This window comes from Hydra vulgaris, chromosome 13 (genome assembly GCF_038396675.1).
Source record: "Hydra vulgaris chromosome 13, alternate assembly HydraT2T_AEP".
Taxonomy (NCBI): domain Eukaryota; kingdom Metazoa; phylum Cnidaria; class Hydrozoa; order Anthoathecata; family Hydridae; genus Hydra; species Hydra vulgaris.
The window spans coordinates 26,511,811-26,529,253 of NC_088932.1; the positions used below are offsets into that span (position 1 = coordinate 26,511,811).

General features: G+C 28.4%; 1 protein-coding gene across 1 annotated transcript in view; it reads left to right on the forward strand.

The window, feature by feature from the left end:
- Nucleotides 1-8,056: 8,056 nt before the first annotated feature.
- LOC101235711 (nuclear cap-binding protein subunit 1) overlaps nt 8,057-17,443 on the forward strand; it is a 151,597-nt gene continuing 142,210 nt past the window's right edge. The window contains exons 1-2 of the mRNA XM_065816367.1: nt 8,057-8,162; nt 9,234-9,325. Coding sequence (XP_065672439.1) covers nt 8,120-8,162; nt 9,234-9,325 — 135 coding nt within the window. The 5' untranslated portion in view covers nt 8,057-8,119. The remainder of the gene's footprint in view (nt 8,163-9,233; nt 9,326-17,443) is intronic.

Below are 17,443 nucleotides of genomic sequence, written 5' to 3' on the forward strand. Positions count from 1 at the left end.
TTCAAGCTCAAATGCCCCCTCCAAGCGAGGAGGAGGCATTATATTAATTTAATATTATTAAATTAATTTTCTGATGGGTCTATAATGATTGCTGATGAGTCTTTATTGATAAAACATTATTTAAAATAATATATATATATATATATATATATATATATATATATATATATATATATATATATATATATATATATATATATATATATATATATATATATATATTAGGGTTGTCCACTATGCACATTTTTTTTCAAAATACCCGGGTTGAAGTTTTTCGTATTAGATATTAACACGATTTATTATCTTATAACTGTTACGGTAATTTACAGCAATATAATGCTAAATATTGTTTATTACAGTGAAATAAATTTAAAATAATAATGCTGACAAGAAGCGGCAAAGTTTTAGAAACAGAGTGCAAGTCGACATCTTTGCCAACCAGTTCAAGTTAGTCTTCAGATACTTCCAACTTGACTTCGCGTTCATCATCCACAGGAAGACCTACTATTTGTACATTCACAAACTTTTGGCTATTTGGACACCAATCACCATCAATTACTGGTTCCAAGCCGACTGATTGCCGATAAGTTTAAAAATCTTATCTTTTCCTACGACACGACGAAGAAAATGTTCGAAGCCATACAACAAATCAAGAAATTGGGCATACAGTTATTGACAATGTGATCACATTTTGGAACATAGTAGGCATCAAAATGAAAACAAGACAAAGTTGTCTGTTGGATGTTATGGCATTTTGGAATGAGTGGCACAGCTTGTCTAAGAACAAGAATTGTGAAGGTGATCCGGGTGGAAAACGTGGCAACTTCTTGGCCAAGTTAGATTGCCTTTTCGATATCGGGTCACCTGATGCCATTGAGGAAATCACGAAATCCAGACTTCTGTCGTCACAAAAGAAAGATGATGATATTGCTTTCTATTTAAATCAAAAAAGAGACAGAAAGACAACCATGGATGATTAAGATAAAATATATTATAAATTTTTAAGTATTTTTTTTCAAACCCTAAAAAGTCCAGTTTTAGTGCTCTCAAAGATCGTCAATCATTTAATTTTTCCCTTTTTGATCATTTCTATTTTTGTGTCCCGGTTTTGTCTTTTTAAATAATGGTCAACTTAGGTATATATAAAACGACCAGTTATTCTTTTCGCGTTCTACAACAAGTTTACTCGTAGTAAGAAGGCGTTAATCTCTGCTACTATGAGTTTACTTCAAGTGTGCGATTGTTTTGTATTTGCCAACTACGAGAACAGCAAGTCGTAGCAAATAGCGTCAAGAAATTGCCAACTACAAGTAAATTCGTGGTTCTGCTGACTTATTTCGAACGATCATTAAGCTGGATTGGAAAATGTTAACTCATATAAATTCTTTTGCTTTAGCTTCACTGTTGATTTTCAGAGTTAAATACATACTGGTACTTTAATAACCCTGGAAATCTAACTTAAATGTGGGTAAAAATTAAAAAAAACAACAACAACAGATAAAAGTATAAATATTTTTGCAATGTTCCTTGATGAAAAGAATAGCGTAAGTCGATTTTTTTGTATAATGTACTTTAAAACATTCGCAAACACATAAAGAAAGTCTGCTCTCATAAACAGCGCATTCATGTCTTATTTTTTTACGTTTTACATTAAAGCAAACTTAACATGGTTTTGTGGGCAAGTTTTTGTTTTCATTGGGTGGTATTGAAGTCAAGTAATGGAGGTTATGTTGCTAATTCGAGAAACAATTTCATTTAAGCGTTTGCCCGATAAATCTGTAATCACTATCTCTCTAAACCTTAGCAAGGTAATAGTTGTATCTACTCCATATTTGCTTTTAAGGCAGTAAGCATTAAACAAAAATATATTAAAGAGATAAAGAGCTACTATTTTGTAAAATTTTAGCTGTCTTTCTTAGGCAGTGAACATATATTAATACGATATCATTTGTTCAGCCTAATCTACCCCTGACATACCCTGATTGTAACCTTGAATAATTTTGGGTTTCATTTTCTTTTCATCTTTTCTTTTCGCCACTTAAGGAATGCATGTTGCTAATCATGAGCAATTTTTCTTTCCATTTATTAACAACTACACTTTTCCTGCTTCTACTTATGACTTCTCCTTGTTTCAATTAAACTTTTGTACAACCTTTTGTACTTGACTTATGGTCACTTCTTAATATACCATATATTCACATATAAAACCAACATATTTATGTTTTTTGATTTATCACGTGCATTGGTATTTTAAAGGAATTGTAGTAACTATCGGTATACAGGCAATAACGCTTTCCCAGAAAGTTCTCCATTAAATCTATAACAAAAGATCCTGTTTAACCCAACAAATATTTATTTGGAGTTGCCTCTCCAGAATGGATTTTTACTTTCATAACAATACCATCTTGTTCGTAAAACTCACACAACTTAATACCATACTTATGTTTTTTTAAATTTTTACATATTGCCTGAACACGAGAAGTCCCTACCAAAGCATCATTGATACATCAATTGAAATATTTTTATCAGGACAGTAGATGATGTCTATTGTATTATTCTAGTAATTAACGAGTCCAATAATTTTACGCAAACATTGCCTGAATCATCATTGTCAACAAAATGCCAGAACCAAATCATCAGTTTAAATTTATTTAGTGGCATTATTCTAGAAAACAAAGAAAATCTAAACAGGTTGTTCTTAGTCCAGTAGTGTTCGAATAATGGCATTTTGAAACACCCTGTAAGAAGAATTACAAAAAATCGACGCATGATTTCTGCGTTTATTGGTTTCCATTATTTAAAACGAGAACTTTCTTTAATGAAATCCATTCGTTTCTTGGTCTCTATGTTAATCTTCAAACCGGGTCTGACAGTAAATTGAATTTCTGGATGGATTTGTTTCAAAATCTATTAAGTAAGATAAATAATTTTTTACATAACTTATTTGTTGAGCTTTGTTTCGAGCAAGACCAGAACTTGTTCCAACTTTTTTTCGCGGCATCACAAAATCTTCTGCTTGTTGAACGTCTATAAACTGATTTCATTACTTTTCTCAGTGCTATTGACGTCAGATTCTGACTCTGATACAATCAAGCTTGAAGATGGAGTAGTATATGTAAAGTATGAATCCGAGTCTTCAATTTCATCTTAATCGAGAAAGGGGCAAAAAAGCGGCTGTGGCGCAGTGGTTAGAGCGCTTGCTTTAGAAGCAGGATATCAAGGTTCGAAACGAACTCTGGACGTATTTTCGCGTCACGGTAAGGAAGGAGGCGTGAACTTCCTATTTAAATGCACTTCCGCGGTGCTCTGTGACAAGACCGTTAGGTCTTCTTGGGGCACTTATATAACAAAATAAAAAAATAAAAAAATTGTTGCTACTTCCACAATCTTCCATAATATTTTACTGTTTAAATTACAAAACATCATGAAATAATACCAAGTAGATAAGGTTTATAAATTATCTATTTATGAAGAAGTAAAATTGATCAGTATAATGTGTAAAAATTTGAATTGAACTAAAAATGTTTTTCAATAACGTTGCATTTACCTTCTTGTCTAAAGGCTACAACAATTTAGAATTAAAAAAACATTAGTTTAAATACGTAAAAAGTTGCTTTGCTATACACTGTAATGAGATCTGTTCTAAAACGTTTTTGAGTATACTCGTACTCCAATGGAAAAGTACGAGTACACTTGTAGTGCTTATTTTTTGCCCATTATATTCAGCATAATAAATGCAAAGCATTTATACTTGATTAAAGAAATAATATTCGTTGAAATTTTGATATCTAGCCTTGGAAATGGAAACAAGGCCAGTGCCGAATTAAGGGGGGAGAGGGTAGGCTTGTCTTACCGGTTTTGCCTACAAAAAAAAAAAAGGTCCTCAAATTTCGCCATTTTCTAGCTGACCAATTTTAATACGAGAGCGGATTTCTTTATAAGTTTCCTCCTCGGCACGATCTCCAAAAAATTCGTAAATGGCTGGAGGACAGTTTTTAGTTATAATAGCACGAACAAGTTCAGCCACATTATTTTTCTTCTATCTTTTAATGTGACCAGTTTAATTCATTAGGAGGAGCTGAATAAGCATTTCAATTTGATCCGCAAATAGTTCGTAAAGTAATTTTTTAAATTATGTCTAGTTTCTTTAATTGTGATGGTGCCGCAGATAATAGAACCACACTACAATATTAAACTGAGATCTTACTAATGATATATAAGCTAATCTCAGAAGGTCCCGAGTTAGGTATTGACTAGCTTTCGAAAGAACTCCCAAGATACCATGACACATTTTTTATCATTATCTATATGAGGACCAAAGGTAAAATGCCAATCAAGGGTTTTTCCTAAGAATTTAACTGAATTGACTGGAATGATTACTCAGCTATCTACTACCATCCGTAAATTATCAAGCAGTTTCTTTCAAGGGTTCTTAAATATTATAAACTGTGTCTTTAACGAATTTATTGTAAGACCATAATTAGTTTAGAAGTCATTGATTTTATAAAATGTATGTACCAGTTTCGTCGTTAGTGCATATGAGTTCACATCTTCCTCAGAGTAAGTAATATCGTTAGTAAACTGAATTGTATGAGAATTGGAGGAAGTTGAATGATCTCTAATGTAAATACAAAAAAGTTTTGAACTAAGTTCACTTCCCTGAGGAAGTCCATATAACACTGGTTTCCACTGGTTACTTGATTGACCTAAATGCCTCTCTGCTCCCTATCGGATAAACAGCAGAGAAAGGGGTCGTCCATAAAGTACTTACGCTTTTTTTCGTCGACCCATCCCCCTCCGCAATTTGCAATACGCTTTTTTGAGTACCCTCCACCTCCCTAAAAGTAACTACGCTTTTAACCAATTTATCTAACATTTTATGATATATTTTTTTAATTTAAAGTCTCCTTTCATATATAATCAATCCGCTGCCCTCCCATCTCAAATACGCCATCTGCAGACCCCCTCTTCCCCTCCGAGCGTACGTACTTTATGGACGATCCCAAACCAGGATATTGTGCTCAAGCGACAGTCTATTTTGAATAGTTCGTTAATAAGAATTTTATATGGAACGAAGTCAAATGCCTTAGGCGGGTCAATCATAATAGCACCTGCAAATTTACGCATCTACAACATTTATAAGAGCATACTTGCAATTCAATTTCTCTCTGAATACATATTTTTCCGGATCTTTGTCTTATTTATATCACAAAAAGTAGACAGCTTTCTACCTATTATCTTTTCAAACATCCTTCCTAATACGGAAATATTGAAATAGGTCTATAGTTCTCTGGTTTTGATTTTGATCCTTTTTATTTTCAAGACTGCTATTATATTTTCTTTTCCCCACATTATAGGAAAATAGTTATCATCAATGCTTTTGTTACTGTTATGTTTGACAAAATAGGTGCAGCTAGTTTTTAAGACAAATGCTGGTAAACCATCGTACCCTATAGCAGTTCTTTCCTTCTGGTTTGCTTGATGCTGGCATACTATTTTGCAATCAATTTTTTTAAGACTGTATGAATCTTTAATGTAGCAGCCAGGAATTAAATTTAACAAAGATATTTCAAATCTATGACCACCTTTTCATATTTTGGCAAGAAAAACTTACTTCTCTTATGAATGCACAAGCGTTCCGAATGTCTTTTTAATTGAGAAGATTTTGTCCGTGTTTTTTTGCTGCTACCTAAATAATACTTTTAATTCTTTTTAATACTTGCAATTTAGTTATAAGATCTTTATTGTTACAGTTATTAATTAGTTTTTTTGCCATAATTTTACGAAGATGAATCATTTCTTTAATCATCCTTTTAGGCTTTTTTTTTCTAAAAGGATACTGTTTAAGTGGAATCGATTGTTAAATATTTTTATTATAGAGGAACGCCATGTGTCTAGCATTGTGTCTAGAGATGTGTTATTATTATTACTGCTATTAATTATAATTCTTTATTAATTAAATAACTATTTGACTTGTCTTAAGTCAAATTAAGTTTCGCAAAGTCAACTTTATTAAAAGATCGTTTGACGATAGGTTCAATTTTTGTACTAATTGCTACTTTAAGAGTTGATTCCTCTGGGAAATGAACACTTGTGGCTATTGAGCCAACGCAGTAGCTTGTACACAACATTTCTGGTATAGCAATAATGTCTAAACAAATTGCAGAAGTTTCAATAATTCTTGTCGTGGCAATCAATTTAATTGAGGAATTCCCAAGCAGTGACGGATCCATGAATTTTTTCTGGGGAGGGGGATGTTAAAATATTTTTGTATTTTTACCACATTGGTGTCTTCTAAAAAAAAAAAAATTTCTTATTTATTTTAGGATTTTCAGATTCTGGTGGGGGGGGGGGGATGCATATCCCCTACAACAATCTAAAAGTCCTCCCATCCCCCCTGGATCTGTTTGCAAGTGATAAGGTAGTATGTTCGTATAATATATAAGATATAGCCACCGATATAGTTGTTCCAAAACGGTCGTTATGCCGCTATGCTAACAACATTTTATAAAGCGAGTACAAAATATTCGTGCATTCAAGTCAACCACGTTGGGTTACTCAGTAATGTAAAGCAGTACCTTTTTTATAGCTTAAAACGAATCCTTTTATACCTCAAAGCACATAAATTTTATAACATGCGCAGCACAGGGAACTTCCATATGCATTTTTTGCATGATGGAAGGAAGGAGTGCACACTTGTGTCCCAAATTAAAAATTCGGTAACTGTACATATGGTATAGGTAAACCTTTTATTTAATATTTAAATAATATTTCAAGTAATTTTGATAATGTTTATAATGCTGTTGTTACAATGTTCATTATCAATAAATTTTAATTGGATTTTATTCTTTATAATATTATTAATAATAGCATTATATAATATTAACAAATAAATGGAAATATTAAATAATAAAACATAAAATATTACTCTGGATTTAAATTTTATATTCATGATCATTGATGTTTCATGTAGACTTAAATACAGATTAGGGTTTTTTAGTTATTAAGTTAGGTAACTTCCTAATACAGCATATGGCCCAAATTTTAAATTTTCATGTATTTATACTGCTGTATTAGGATTTAGTAAATTAGTATGGTATAGATAAAAATATTTAACTGAATTAATCTATATTAAATTATTCTGGATTGACAGATCTTAAATCTCATTTAAATTAACTTTAAAAATCTTTTCTATAAATGGTTACATATTATGTATAAGTAATGCTTCAGTTTACTTTTAAATTTCATTAAAATTAATTATAAAACTTTTTTATATCGATATTTAAAAAAATATATATTTTTTTATATATATATTATATTTTTATCTTATATATAATTCTTTTGAGGGGCTAATTAACTTTACACTTTACAATTACTTTAATTTCAAAGGAAAACGTCCTTTATAAAAGACATTTTCTTTTATTCAAAGAAAAATATTTTTAAAAAATCACTTATCAAATTTTATTATTTAACAAATAAAAAATCACCTATCAAATTTTATTATTTGACATGGAAACAGTACATATAATGTCATAAAATAGCGTTATAGAATAACCATGATTAGGATTCATTTGATACATAAATTGATTGTTTGGTTTTTGGCACTTAGTATCTAAGTATGTTAATTACCTCCCCATAGCTGAAAAGACCACTGGAGTCATTTAGACTACTTTATTCTGGTTACAACCTTTTCTGAACTCGTTAACTTCAAAATACAAACCTTGATGAATAAGGCTGCTATGCAGAGAAACAAGTTAAGCATAGTACTACTGGGTATTGAATTTAAAAACTTCTCACTTCTGAAGTAAGCGCTCTACAACTACACCAATACTGCATTTTTTATAGCAACAAAATAGTTTTCTTTTTTTTCTTTGACTGACCTTTAGTTTACTTGCTTATAACCTTATTTTACCCAAACATCCCTTATTTATAACTATATTTTACCCAAATCTAAAATATATTTTTTATGCTTGTAATGGTGTTATGTTTCTGACAAAGTTCAAAAACAAGGGAGCTAAAATTATGATGATGTTATACATTACATTATACAAAAATCTAATTTTAGTTTTACATATTTAGAAATAATAAATATATTTTGAATAATATTTCTTCATTTGAAATGTCTGATCATCGAAAGAGATACAGAGATCATGATAGTGAAGGTATTTGATTTTTACCACATTTATATATTATGCATGTTAATATTGTTTCAGGTCTTAATTAACTACACAAAATTTAGTTTTAAAGTTAAAAGCAAGTTTGTTTTAAGTATTAAGAAACTTTCTCAGAATTTATGAAAAAAAGTTTTATGTTTAGTTGATTTACTTATAAAGTTTTTTTTCAAAAAATGTCCACAGTTCTTGTTTTGGCTGTTATATTTGTTTTTATCGATTGTTTTGGTTCATCTAAATAGTTATTCATTTTTCATTCATATTTTTTCATTCACTAATTGAATGAGCATTTAGTTGTTAGCATTATAATAAATTTCAGGTTCATTTTAATTAATTTCGATACATGGGACAAATTATTGTTGAATATTAGTAATGAATAAAAAATGTAATAATAAGTTGAAAGTTTTTTAAAACCAATATTAAATAATAATACTTCTCTATAAAACCTATTTTGCAAAACTTTAAAATTTTTTTTTTAGATTTAATAGAGCAATTTTATGTTTAATGAAGTTTGTTAATTGTTGTGTTCATAATTTATTCTCTAAAAGTCTGGCACTAAGATAAGGCTGCATATACACATTTATATAAATATGTCACATGTCCTAAATATAACAAAACAAATGTAATTGTCAAGAAATAAAGCTAATTTATAAATCCTCATAGTGGTGATATATAGCAGCGGGCTCTTACTTTTTATTAATTTTCATGACTCATTCTATTTGTTTTTTTATTCATCTTTAATTTAAAATCTACTTTGGTTTTAAATAATAGGTAGTAAAACAAGTACAAATCTGACTGTCAATCAAGCTTGGCCTATAAGTATCACCAAAATCGCATGCTTTTATCAAGCATACATGTAAATTTTTTTCACTTATGTGGCATTTTAATCCAAATAGAGGATTGGATTTTCTGCCTCATTAAACTGAGTTTAGAACTGTACCCTCATTAGGAGATAAGGAGGCGTTTATAATGTACATACGCAGTAAAATTTTATTTGTTATATTTTTTATAATATACTGTTTAATTAAAAAGTTTTGTAGTTTAAAATGACGACTTCATCAGTTTCAGGATCTCGTGAACGAAAACGAACTCGAGTTGGTCCTTTAGATGTTGAAGATCGTTTGGAATCACTTATTACTCGTGTTGGAGAAAAGGTTTTTATTTTATTGTTTTATTTTAATGTTTTAATTATTTAAAACATTTGTTTACATTTTAAATTCTGTTTACAAATATTTTTTTTATTTAAGGGATCTTCTTGTGCCTAGGCACTAGAAGATCCCTTTAACAAAAAAAAAAACAAGTTTCTTTCATTTTTTTAAGCAAATAAAGGACATTCATCTTATATATAAAATTCTATAATGTAATAGACATATAAAAATCGTAAAATCATTAAGTAACTAATGTTTAGTTTACATGTGAAATAAAGACAACTTGTCTAGACAAGTTGTTAAAAACAAGTTCTGCTAATGAATATTTTATATCAAAAATACTATTAATAATTTTTTTTTTTGTATTTAATAAGAAAAAATAAATTTGATTTCACGGTAAATAAAATGAAATATTTTAATGGAAATAAAAATAAAACTTAGTAGAAAAGCAGTATTTATTCTTTAATTATAATTTTTAGTTTCCAATTGAATTAAAATGCTTAATATAGTGTGAGCATTTTTTTATAAAATAATGGAGAACTCAAAATATTGGCAGGTGACCAAAATTAGCTGAACTATTACTCTCAGTCGCCCGCCGAATGCCCGACCAATAATTCAGCTAATCTTGGTCGCCTGCCAATATTTTGAGTTGTCCATTATCATTAAACAAAAAAAAGATTTAATTATATATATATATATATATATATATATATATATATATATATATATATATATATATATATATATATATAATTATATTTATATAATTATAATTATATATATATATATATATATATATATATATATATATATATATATATATATATATATATATATATATATATACCAGGCCTTCCCAGGAGAGGCGTGCGGTCGCACGCCTTGAGTGAACACGGATATTTATTTTTTTTGGATAACTCGGCCACGCTTTTTTAGCATATATTAAAAATAACGCATTTTTAAAAAGGCGCTGAAAAAATCAAATTAAATTCGTTGTATTATTTTGTAATTTTTTTAATAATTTATTATTTTCATTAATAAGGAAACAATAACATAAAAATAATATATATATATATTTTTTTTCTTTGAATTTTTTTTTCTTATAAGTTTATAAATTTTTTTTTTTTTTATTTTACAAATTTTTTTTTCTAATTTTAAATTTTTTCACATAAGTATGTCTTTCTACAAAAAATAACTTCTAAGTTCTAGAAGAATTATTATCTACAAGGTTCTAGATGGAGGTATGATCGTTTAGCTCATTTGGTTGAGACATTACATAGCGCCGCGGAGACCCAGGTTCGCATCCCGCGTCGGCAGAGCATATTTTTCAAAATAGATTAAAAAAGTTTTCGGTCACATTTTCTGTTTATTTTTTCGACTTGTCTTAAATATCGTTGCTGAAAAAATCAACACCTAAAAATATATTATAAATAATTATAATATAAATAAATAAAATATAAACATAAATAAATAAATTTTTTTTTTATGTTTACTAGACTTGAAAAAAAAAAATTGTAATAAGAAAAATTTTTTTTTATTAAATAAGTATAAATATATATATATATATACATTTCATTTTTATGTTCATATTTTTATATTAATAATAAGAATAAATTATGAATAAAAATAATAAAATAATACGACAATTTAGTTAGGTTTTCTCAGCGCCTTTTTAAAAATGCGTCATTAATATATGCTAAAAAACCGTGGCCAGACTCTCAAAAAATATATATATATGCGTGGTCACTCAAAGCGACCGACCGCACGCCTCTCCTGGGAAGGCCTGTATACACACACAGTGGTGTGCACACCGAGTAATAATTCAGCTAATCTTGGTTGCCTGCCAATATTTTGAGTTGTCCATTATCATTAAAAAATAAAAAGATTTAATTATATATATATATATATATATATATATATATATATATATATATATATATATATATATATATTTAATTATATTTATATAATTATAATTATATATATATATATATATATATATATATATATATATATATATATATATTTATAATTATATTTATATAATTATATATATATATATATATATATATATATATATATACACACACACACACACACACAGTGGTGTGACCACCGAGTTATAATTCAGCTCATCTGTCTCAAATGTGTTTTTTTAAGTGTGAGTTTTAACTTGGAATACAATTATATTTTCATATTTGATGAATATAAAATTATAAAAAAGATTATTTTTATTAGCGATTATTTTTTAAACTTCAGCAGTTATGATACATTATATTTAATGTAAGAAAACTATTGATGCATTAATGAAGTAGCGTTAAAAATGTTTTGGTATTTTTTTGTGTCATGTTTTATGTAATTAAACTTTAAATGAATGAGTCTTAAATGACTTTTTATTATAGTTTATATTATATAATTATAATTTATATTATAAAAAAAGTTTCTCATGGGCAGTTACAAAATCAGAACAATGAAAATAGCACAAAATGCATTAAAAACATGCACATTACTGCTCAGAACCAGGAAAAAATTTAACATGCACATTAGTGCCCAAAAAACCTACCAACCTAGAAAAAATTGTAATTAAACATTTCTACATGCACAGTATGTCTGGTTTTATGTCTGACGCATAAAGTGTCGTTATGCACAAACACACTACTAAACATACACATAAAAGCTGTGACATTAAGATAAGCAAGTTATTGAGTTTTCTTTTTATACCTCTATTTTATTTATAAAATTTATCGTTTCTTATTTATTTACCAAAACTCATGGAAACCTTAGTTTTTATTTCAAAACTTGTATTTAATTACCTTTTGAGATAGTAATTAAAAAACAATGGCAAGTGCATTGTTAGATCAAACTCAATTTGATCTAACAATGCACTTGCCATTGTTAGATCAAATTGAGTTTGATCTAACAATGAAAAGCATTAAATAAAGATTGAAGTAAAATTTACCAAAATCAAGAAAATAAAATGTTTTGAGGAATTAACAGAAAAAGATCAAAAAATTGTGCACTTACAACATAAATGAAACAGTATATCTCAATCCAAGTTGATAGTAAAAGACAACATTTTCAAAAAAGACTTCTATTAGTTAATAAAAAAGAACTTTATTTAAAGTTCATTAAAACTTCCTTTGATGTCAAGATTGGGTTTTCTATGTTTTGTGAACTTAGAACTGAAAGTGGTGTATTCCTATTCAAAGTACTTCAGGTCTAGAGTTAATACTTCAGGTCTAGAGTTGTATACAATAAAAAAAACAAGGAGGTTTTCTGAACCACAAAAGTTTTTATACTGAAATTTTTAAAAATTGCTTTTCTCATTTATATAAACCAATCTACCAAATTTTATTAAATTCTGAGGTGGTCCATTTTGGACCTTGGTTTACTTGGAATGAAATGACCCATATGCTTACTCTACCATTTTTTAAATATTTGTCCCACAATAATATGTTAGCAAGCCTTCCAGGGTAGCGGGAAAGCTTGCTAACATATTATTTATATTGCAAGCGTTAACATATTTTTATATAGTAAACGTTTTAATAATTTGCATCAAAATTGCAAAAAAAGCTATAAGAAACTAGAGAGAATAAAACAGTAATACTTAAAGAAAAGAACCAAAGACAAAATAGCTATACAAAATAGAAAATCTAAATAAAATAAGTTAAAAAAAACTGAATATTAAAAAAAGAAAGTTGTCAAAAAAAATATACCTAAATATTTTACTATTTTTGTTTCTTATTTTTAGGGGGTTTGTTATTTTCCACTACCAAAATTGATCTTGAGAAAAAAAGTAGATAAGAATATAACGAAAATTAAAATATTTTTTGATATACACTTTTTTTGCAACTTTTTTCAGTCAGTATATTAAGAAAATACTTCATAATTTACACTAAAAACATGGACAATTTTTATTTTGTTTTTCAAATGTTTTTGCTAAACTTGACTGTTTTCATCAATGCACAGGAAACTAATAGCTATTTATTTGTAATTTTTTTATGTTTTTTTGTTAAGTTTTTCATTTAAAAAAAATAAAAAGTCATTAATACTAATACTTAAATATAAAATATTTGGTTGTTTTCAATACCCCCATTGAAATGTCAGCACTTTGTTAGACTATTCAAATTGTGCATTTAAACCCAAAAGTTATTGCATTGATAATTTACTGAACTTTTTTAACAAAATGTTTAGAAACTTATTTAAAACTTTTTTTTTAAGTTTTTAAATACAATTTTTTAACCAGAGCAATCGTTATGTTCATTATTTCTAGTAATTTGTATTAACATTGGAAATTGGGCAACTTAAAAAATATAATTTAAGACCTGCATCGAATGCAGTAAATATATTTATTAAAGAAACCATGTTGTTCTTTTATTTAACTTCCGTCATTACAAAATTTATTAATCAAATGATATATTTAATATATCAAAAAAAAAAAAAAAAAATTACAAATGAATAACAATTTATTTTTATATTTTTCTATTATATAAGTATTGAGAAACATTGTTGTTATGCACTAATAAACGTTGTTATACACTAATAAACATTGTTATTATACACAAACAAATTTTGTTGTTATACACTAATAAACATTGTTGTTATGCACTAATAAAGATTGTTGTTATACACTAATAAACATTGTTTTTATGCACTATTAAATATTGTTGTCATGCACTAATAAACATTGTTGTCATACACTAATAATATTGTTGTTATGCACTAATAAACATTGTTGTTATACATATATTCAGGGGTTTATACTCTGACTTTTTGGTGGTTGCCAGAAAGGGAACTGAAAGAACCAGTTTGTTAATATGAGTCGCCCATCATTATTTTTTATAAAAAGTTTTGTATTCAGCAGAATTCTTGCAAATTTTAGTCATTTTTCCTTATAGGGCTAAGTGTAGACTATAAATAAATTGCATAAATAAAAGTAGTTTTGTAAACTATTGATAACATTTACTTTTCTACTTTCAAATAAGGTACATGCCTAAATATATGCTAATAGTTTTTTTACTTGAATTGAGCACTTAATAAAAAAATAGGTGCCTTTTTTTTACATCATATTCTTAGCAAATATAAAAAAATTATTTACAACTACTATAAAACCCTTTGCTTTTAAGGTGTTATAATTATTTATTTGTTACAGGAGCCTGAAAACTAATAATATTTTGAAAGGTAAATAACAATACTAAATAAAAATAAAAATTAGTACAAAAAATCATAGTTGTCATTTATTGTTAGAGTTCTTTCTAGGAATGTACCGAAGCTGATACTTGGCCGAAGCCGAAGCTTCGGCCGAAGCTACTTTGCCGAAGCTTCGGCTTCGGCAAAAGTCATATGTACTTTAAAGCGCAATACACTTCACCACCACGATTTGAATAATCAAACTGTTTTTGAAATCATATATTTTAGGCTTGTATGCTTTGGCCTACAAGCCCATTTTAGGAAAATTATAAAACAAAAGCACAAGTATAATAAATTAAAACAATTTTAGAGAGTGAAATTTAGATTCTTTACTTTATATCTAGCAGGTATAGACGACAAATCACTCCGCAGTCTGCAATAAATGACTTAGACATTTACTGATTCTTAAGGTAATCTAGGGTCAATACTTTAAAAGAATTCACAAAAATGTAAACATATGTAAAAATAGTTATTATTTTAATTTAAACATAAAATTTGGTATTTGTGTTAAATTTTGTTAAAAAAGATGAATCAGTTGAACTACGAAGTCTATTATTTACTTAATAATAATTTATTCAATGAAAGTAGGCATATTATAGTTTAAAAATGCAATCTGTTCTCCATGCTCTGGTAATAGTCTGTTTCTTTTTGCTTCAAATATGTTTCCAGTTGTGCTAAATAGGCGTTCACTTTTTACGGATGAAGGAGGCGCGCACAAAACTTTCTTTGAAAACTTTGACAAATCCAACTTTTAAGTATCTTTATCAGAGCAAGTGTTACGGTATGCACCCCACCACTTATAAGGGCATTCATTCTTTGGCAGTATTGGAAGGCTAAAGTAGAAGTTGACTTCATCGGTGCTGATACATAAAATATAAGTGATAATGTTAGGTTTAATTTTTAAAAGTGTTAATCTTTAAACAACTAAACAAATTAAAAGAAGACTCTTATCCGTCTTTAGAACTATAAAGAATAAAGAACGGAGATAAAAAAAATTGCTTATTGATAAATTATAAATAGTTTTGGGCATAAACAATCAAAAATATTTCATAAAATTAAAAAAAGTAACATGAAATATAGAAATTGAAATATAATTCCATTTAATTTATATATTTAATAATACAACACGTAAATCATAAAAAGATTCTTTTTTTGTACCATTTTTCTTTGACTGTTTAAGTTTTTCCCATTGAACTAGCGCTTCTTTTTCTTTTTCGCCGTCCGTCAGAACTTTCTGTCTATATATGTCTATGTTCATTAGTTTTTTTTTTTATGATGGAGAACCATAGTCATCAAAATCTGAGTCGGACTCATGAAGTATAGATTCTGAAAATGAATTTAATGATCCTTCTGAGTCTGATCCACTACCTCTTGCTACACTGAAGTCAATTTCTTTTACTTGTTCTAAATGAGACTCAGAACAAAATTGATAGAACTCTAGATAGTATTTCTTTAAACCTATTATGATTCGTTTCGATTTTTTGCATTTGTTTGAGTTCTGGTAATGCAATACAATGCAATAGCTTTTTTCTGCTCAATGAACCTCTCAAGCATATAGTATGTTGAATTCCATCTTATGGAAACATTTTGAAGTATTTTGTGCTTTGGCAATTTTAATTGACTTTGAATTTCCTTTAGTTTAGTCATACACTGGATGAGTGGTGGAAATGTCCTGCTAATGCTCGAAAAACAGCAATTGCATCACTTGTTGTTTTCTGAATACAAAGTTGTAAAGTATGTATCAGACATGGCAGATGCTTATCGCCCAAATTTGACTCTTTAATGGCAGCCATTACATTGGCTGCATTATCAGTTAAAACTGCATGAAGCTTTTCATGGGGAATTTCCCATGTTTGTAGCGCTTCATTTATGAATTTGCTTATATTGTGCCCTGTGTGCGACTCAGGGAAGTGTGTAACTTGTAAGATGACATGGTTAACTATAAATTCGTGGGTCACAAATCTAGCAGTTTAACTATAATACGATTGAATTGTGTGCTGACAGGTCCAACCATCATAAGTTAAACTTAAAAAATCTGCTTGATCCAGCTCATATTTTACTTTGGCTTTTATGGTTTCATTCATCAGCGGAATGACTTTCGTGGAGAAATGCTTTCGACTAGGTATTGTATATTTTGGAGCTAAATTCTTTAAAAGTCTGGTAAAACCTTTATCTTCAACAATGCAGTATGGTTGCAAGTCTAAACATATCATTTCTCCAATAAGCTTGGTAATAACTTGAGCCTTTGGATTGTTAAGTTGCCACAATTCTTTTCTTTGCAAAATCTCCCGCAGAGAGACCTGAAACAAATTCAATGAATAAAAATTATTATTTAGTAACTAACAATGACCAGTGACGGATCTAGGTGATAGAAGTATGTATCATTCCCCCCTTATTTTGACAAGACTTGCCCCCATCCCGTCACAACATCCTGAATTCTAAATAGTAAATGAATTTAGTTACAGTTATCTGAGTTACCTGTTTGGATGCTCTTTGAAAAGAAGGTATTGAGTTATTAGACACATGCGTTTCATCTGTGGCTGTGCTGGTAATGATTTGCACTGATTCAACAGAGCTTCTTTTATCTGAGCATATTGTTTGAGTAGTGCAAAATTGTTTTACAGACTTTTGATTTGGATCTGGTGAAGATTCATGGTTAACAGTCTTCATCTGAGAAAGCATCATGCTATGTATATTGTAATGCATTTTTTTCAGATGGTTTTGTAAATTTGTTGTTGACATGTCTTTACTTCCTCTAGACAAAATCTTCTTGCAAAGTATGCAGATTGTTTTGCCAACATCCTCATCACTCACTTTGAAATAATTCCATAAGGGATTTTTACGTCGCGATGAGGTAGCCATAATGCGCTAATGGATAACTAAAAGTTATAATAGCAATTATGAAAATTGAAATATGAAGTTTAATTAGTTTCT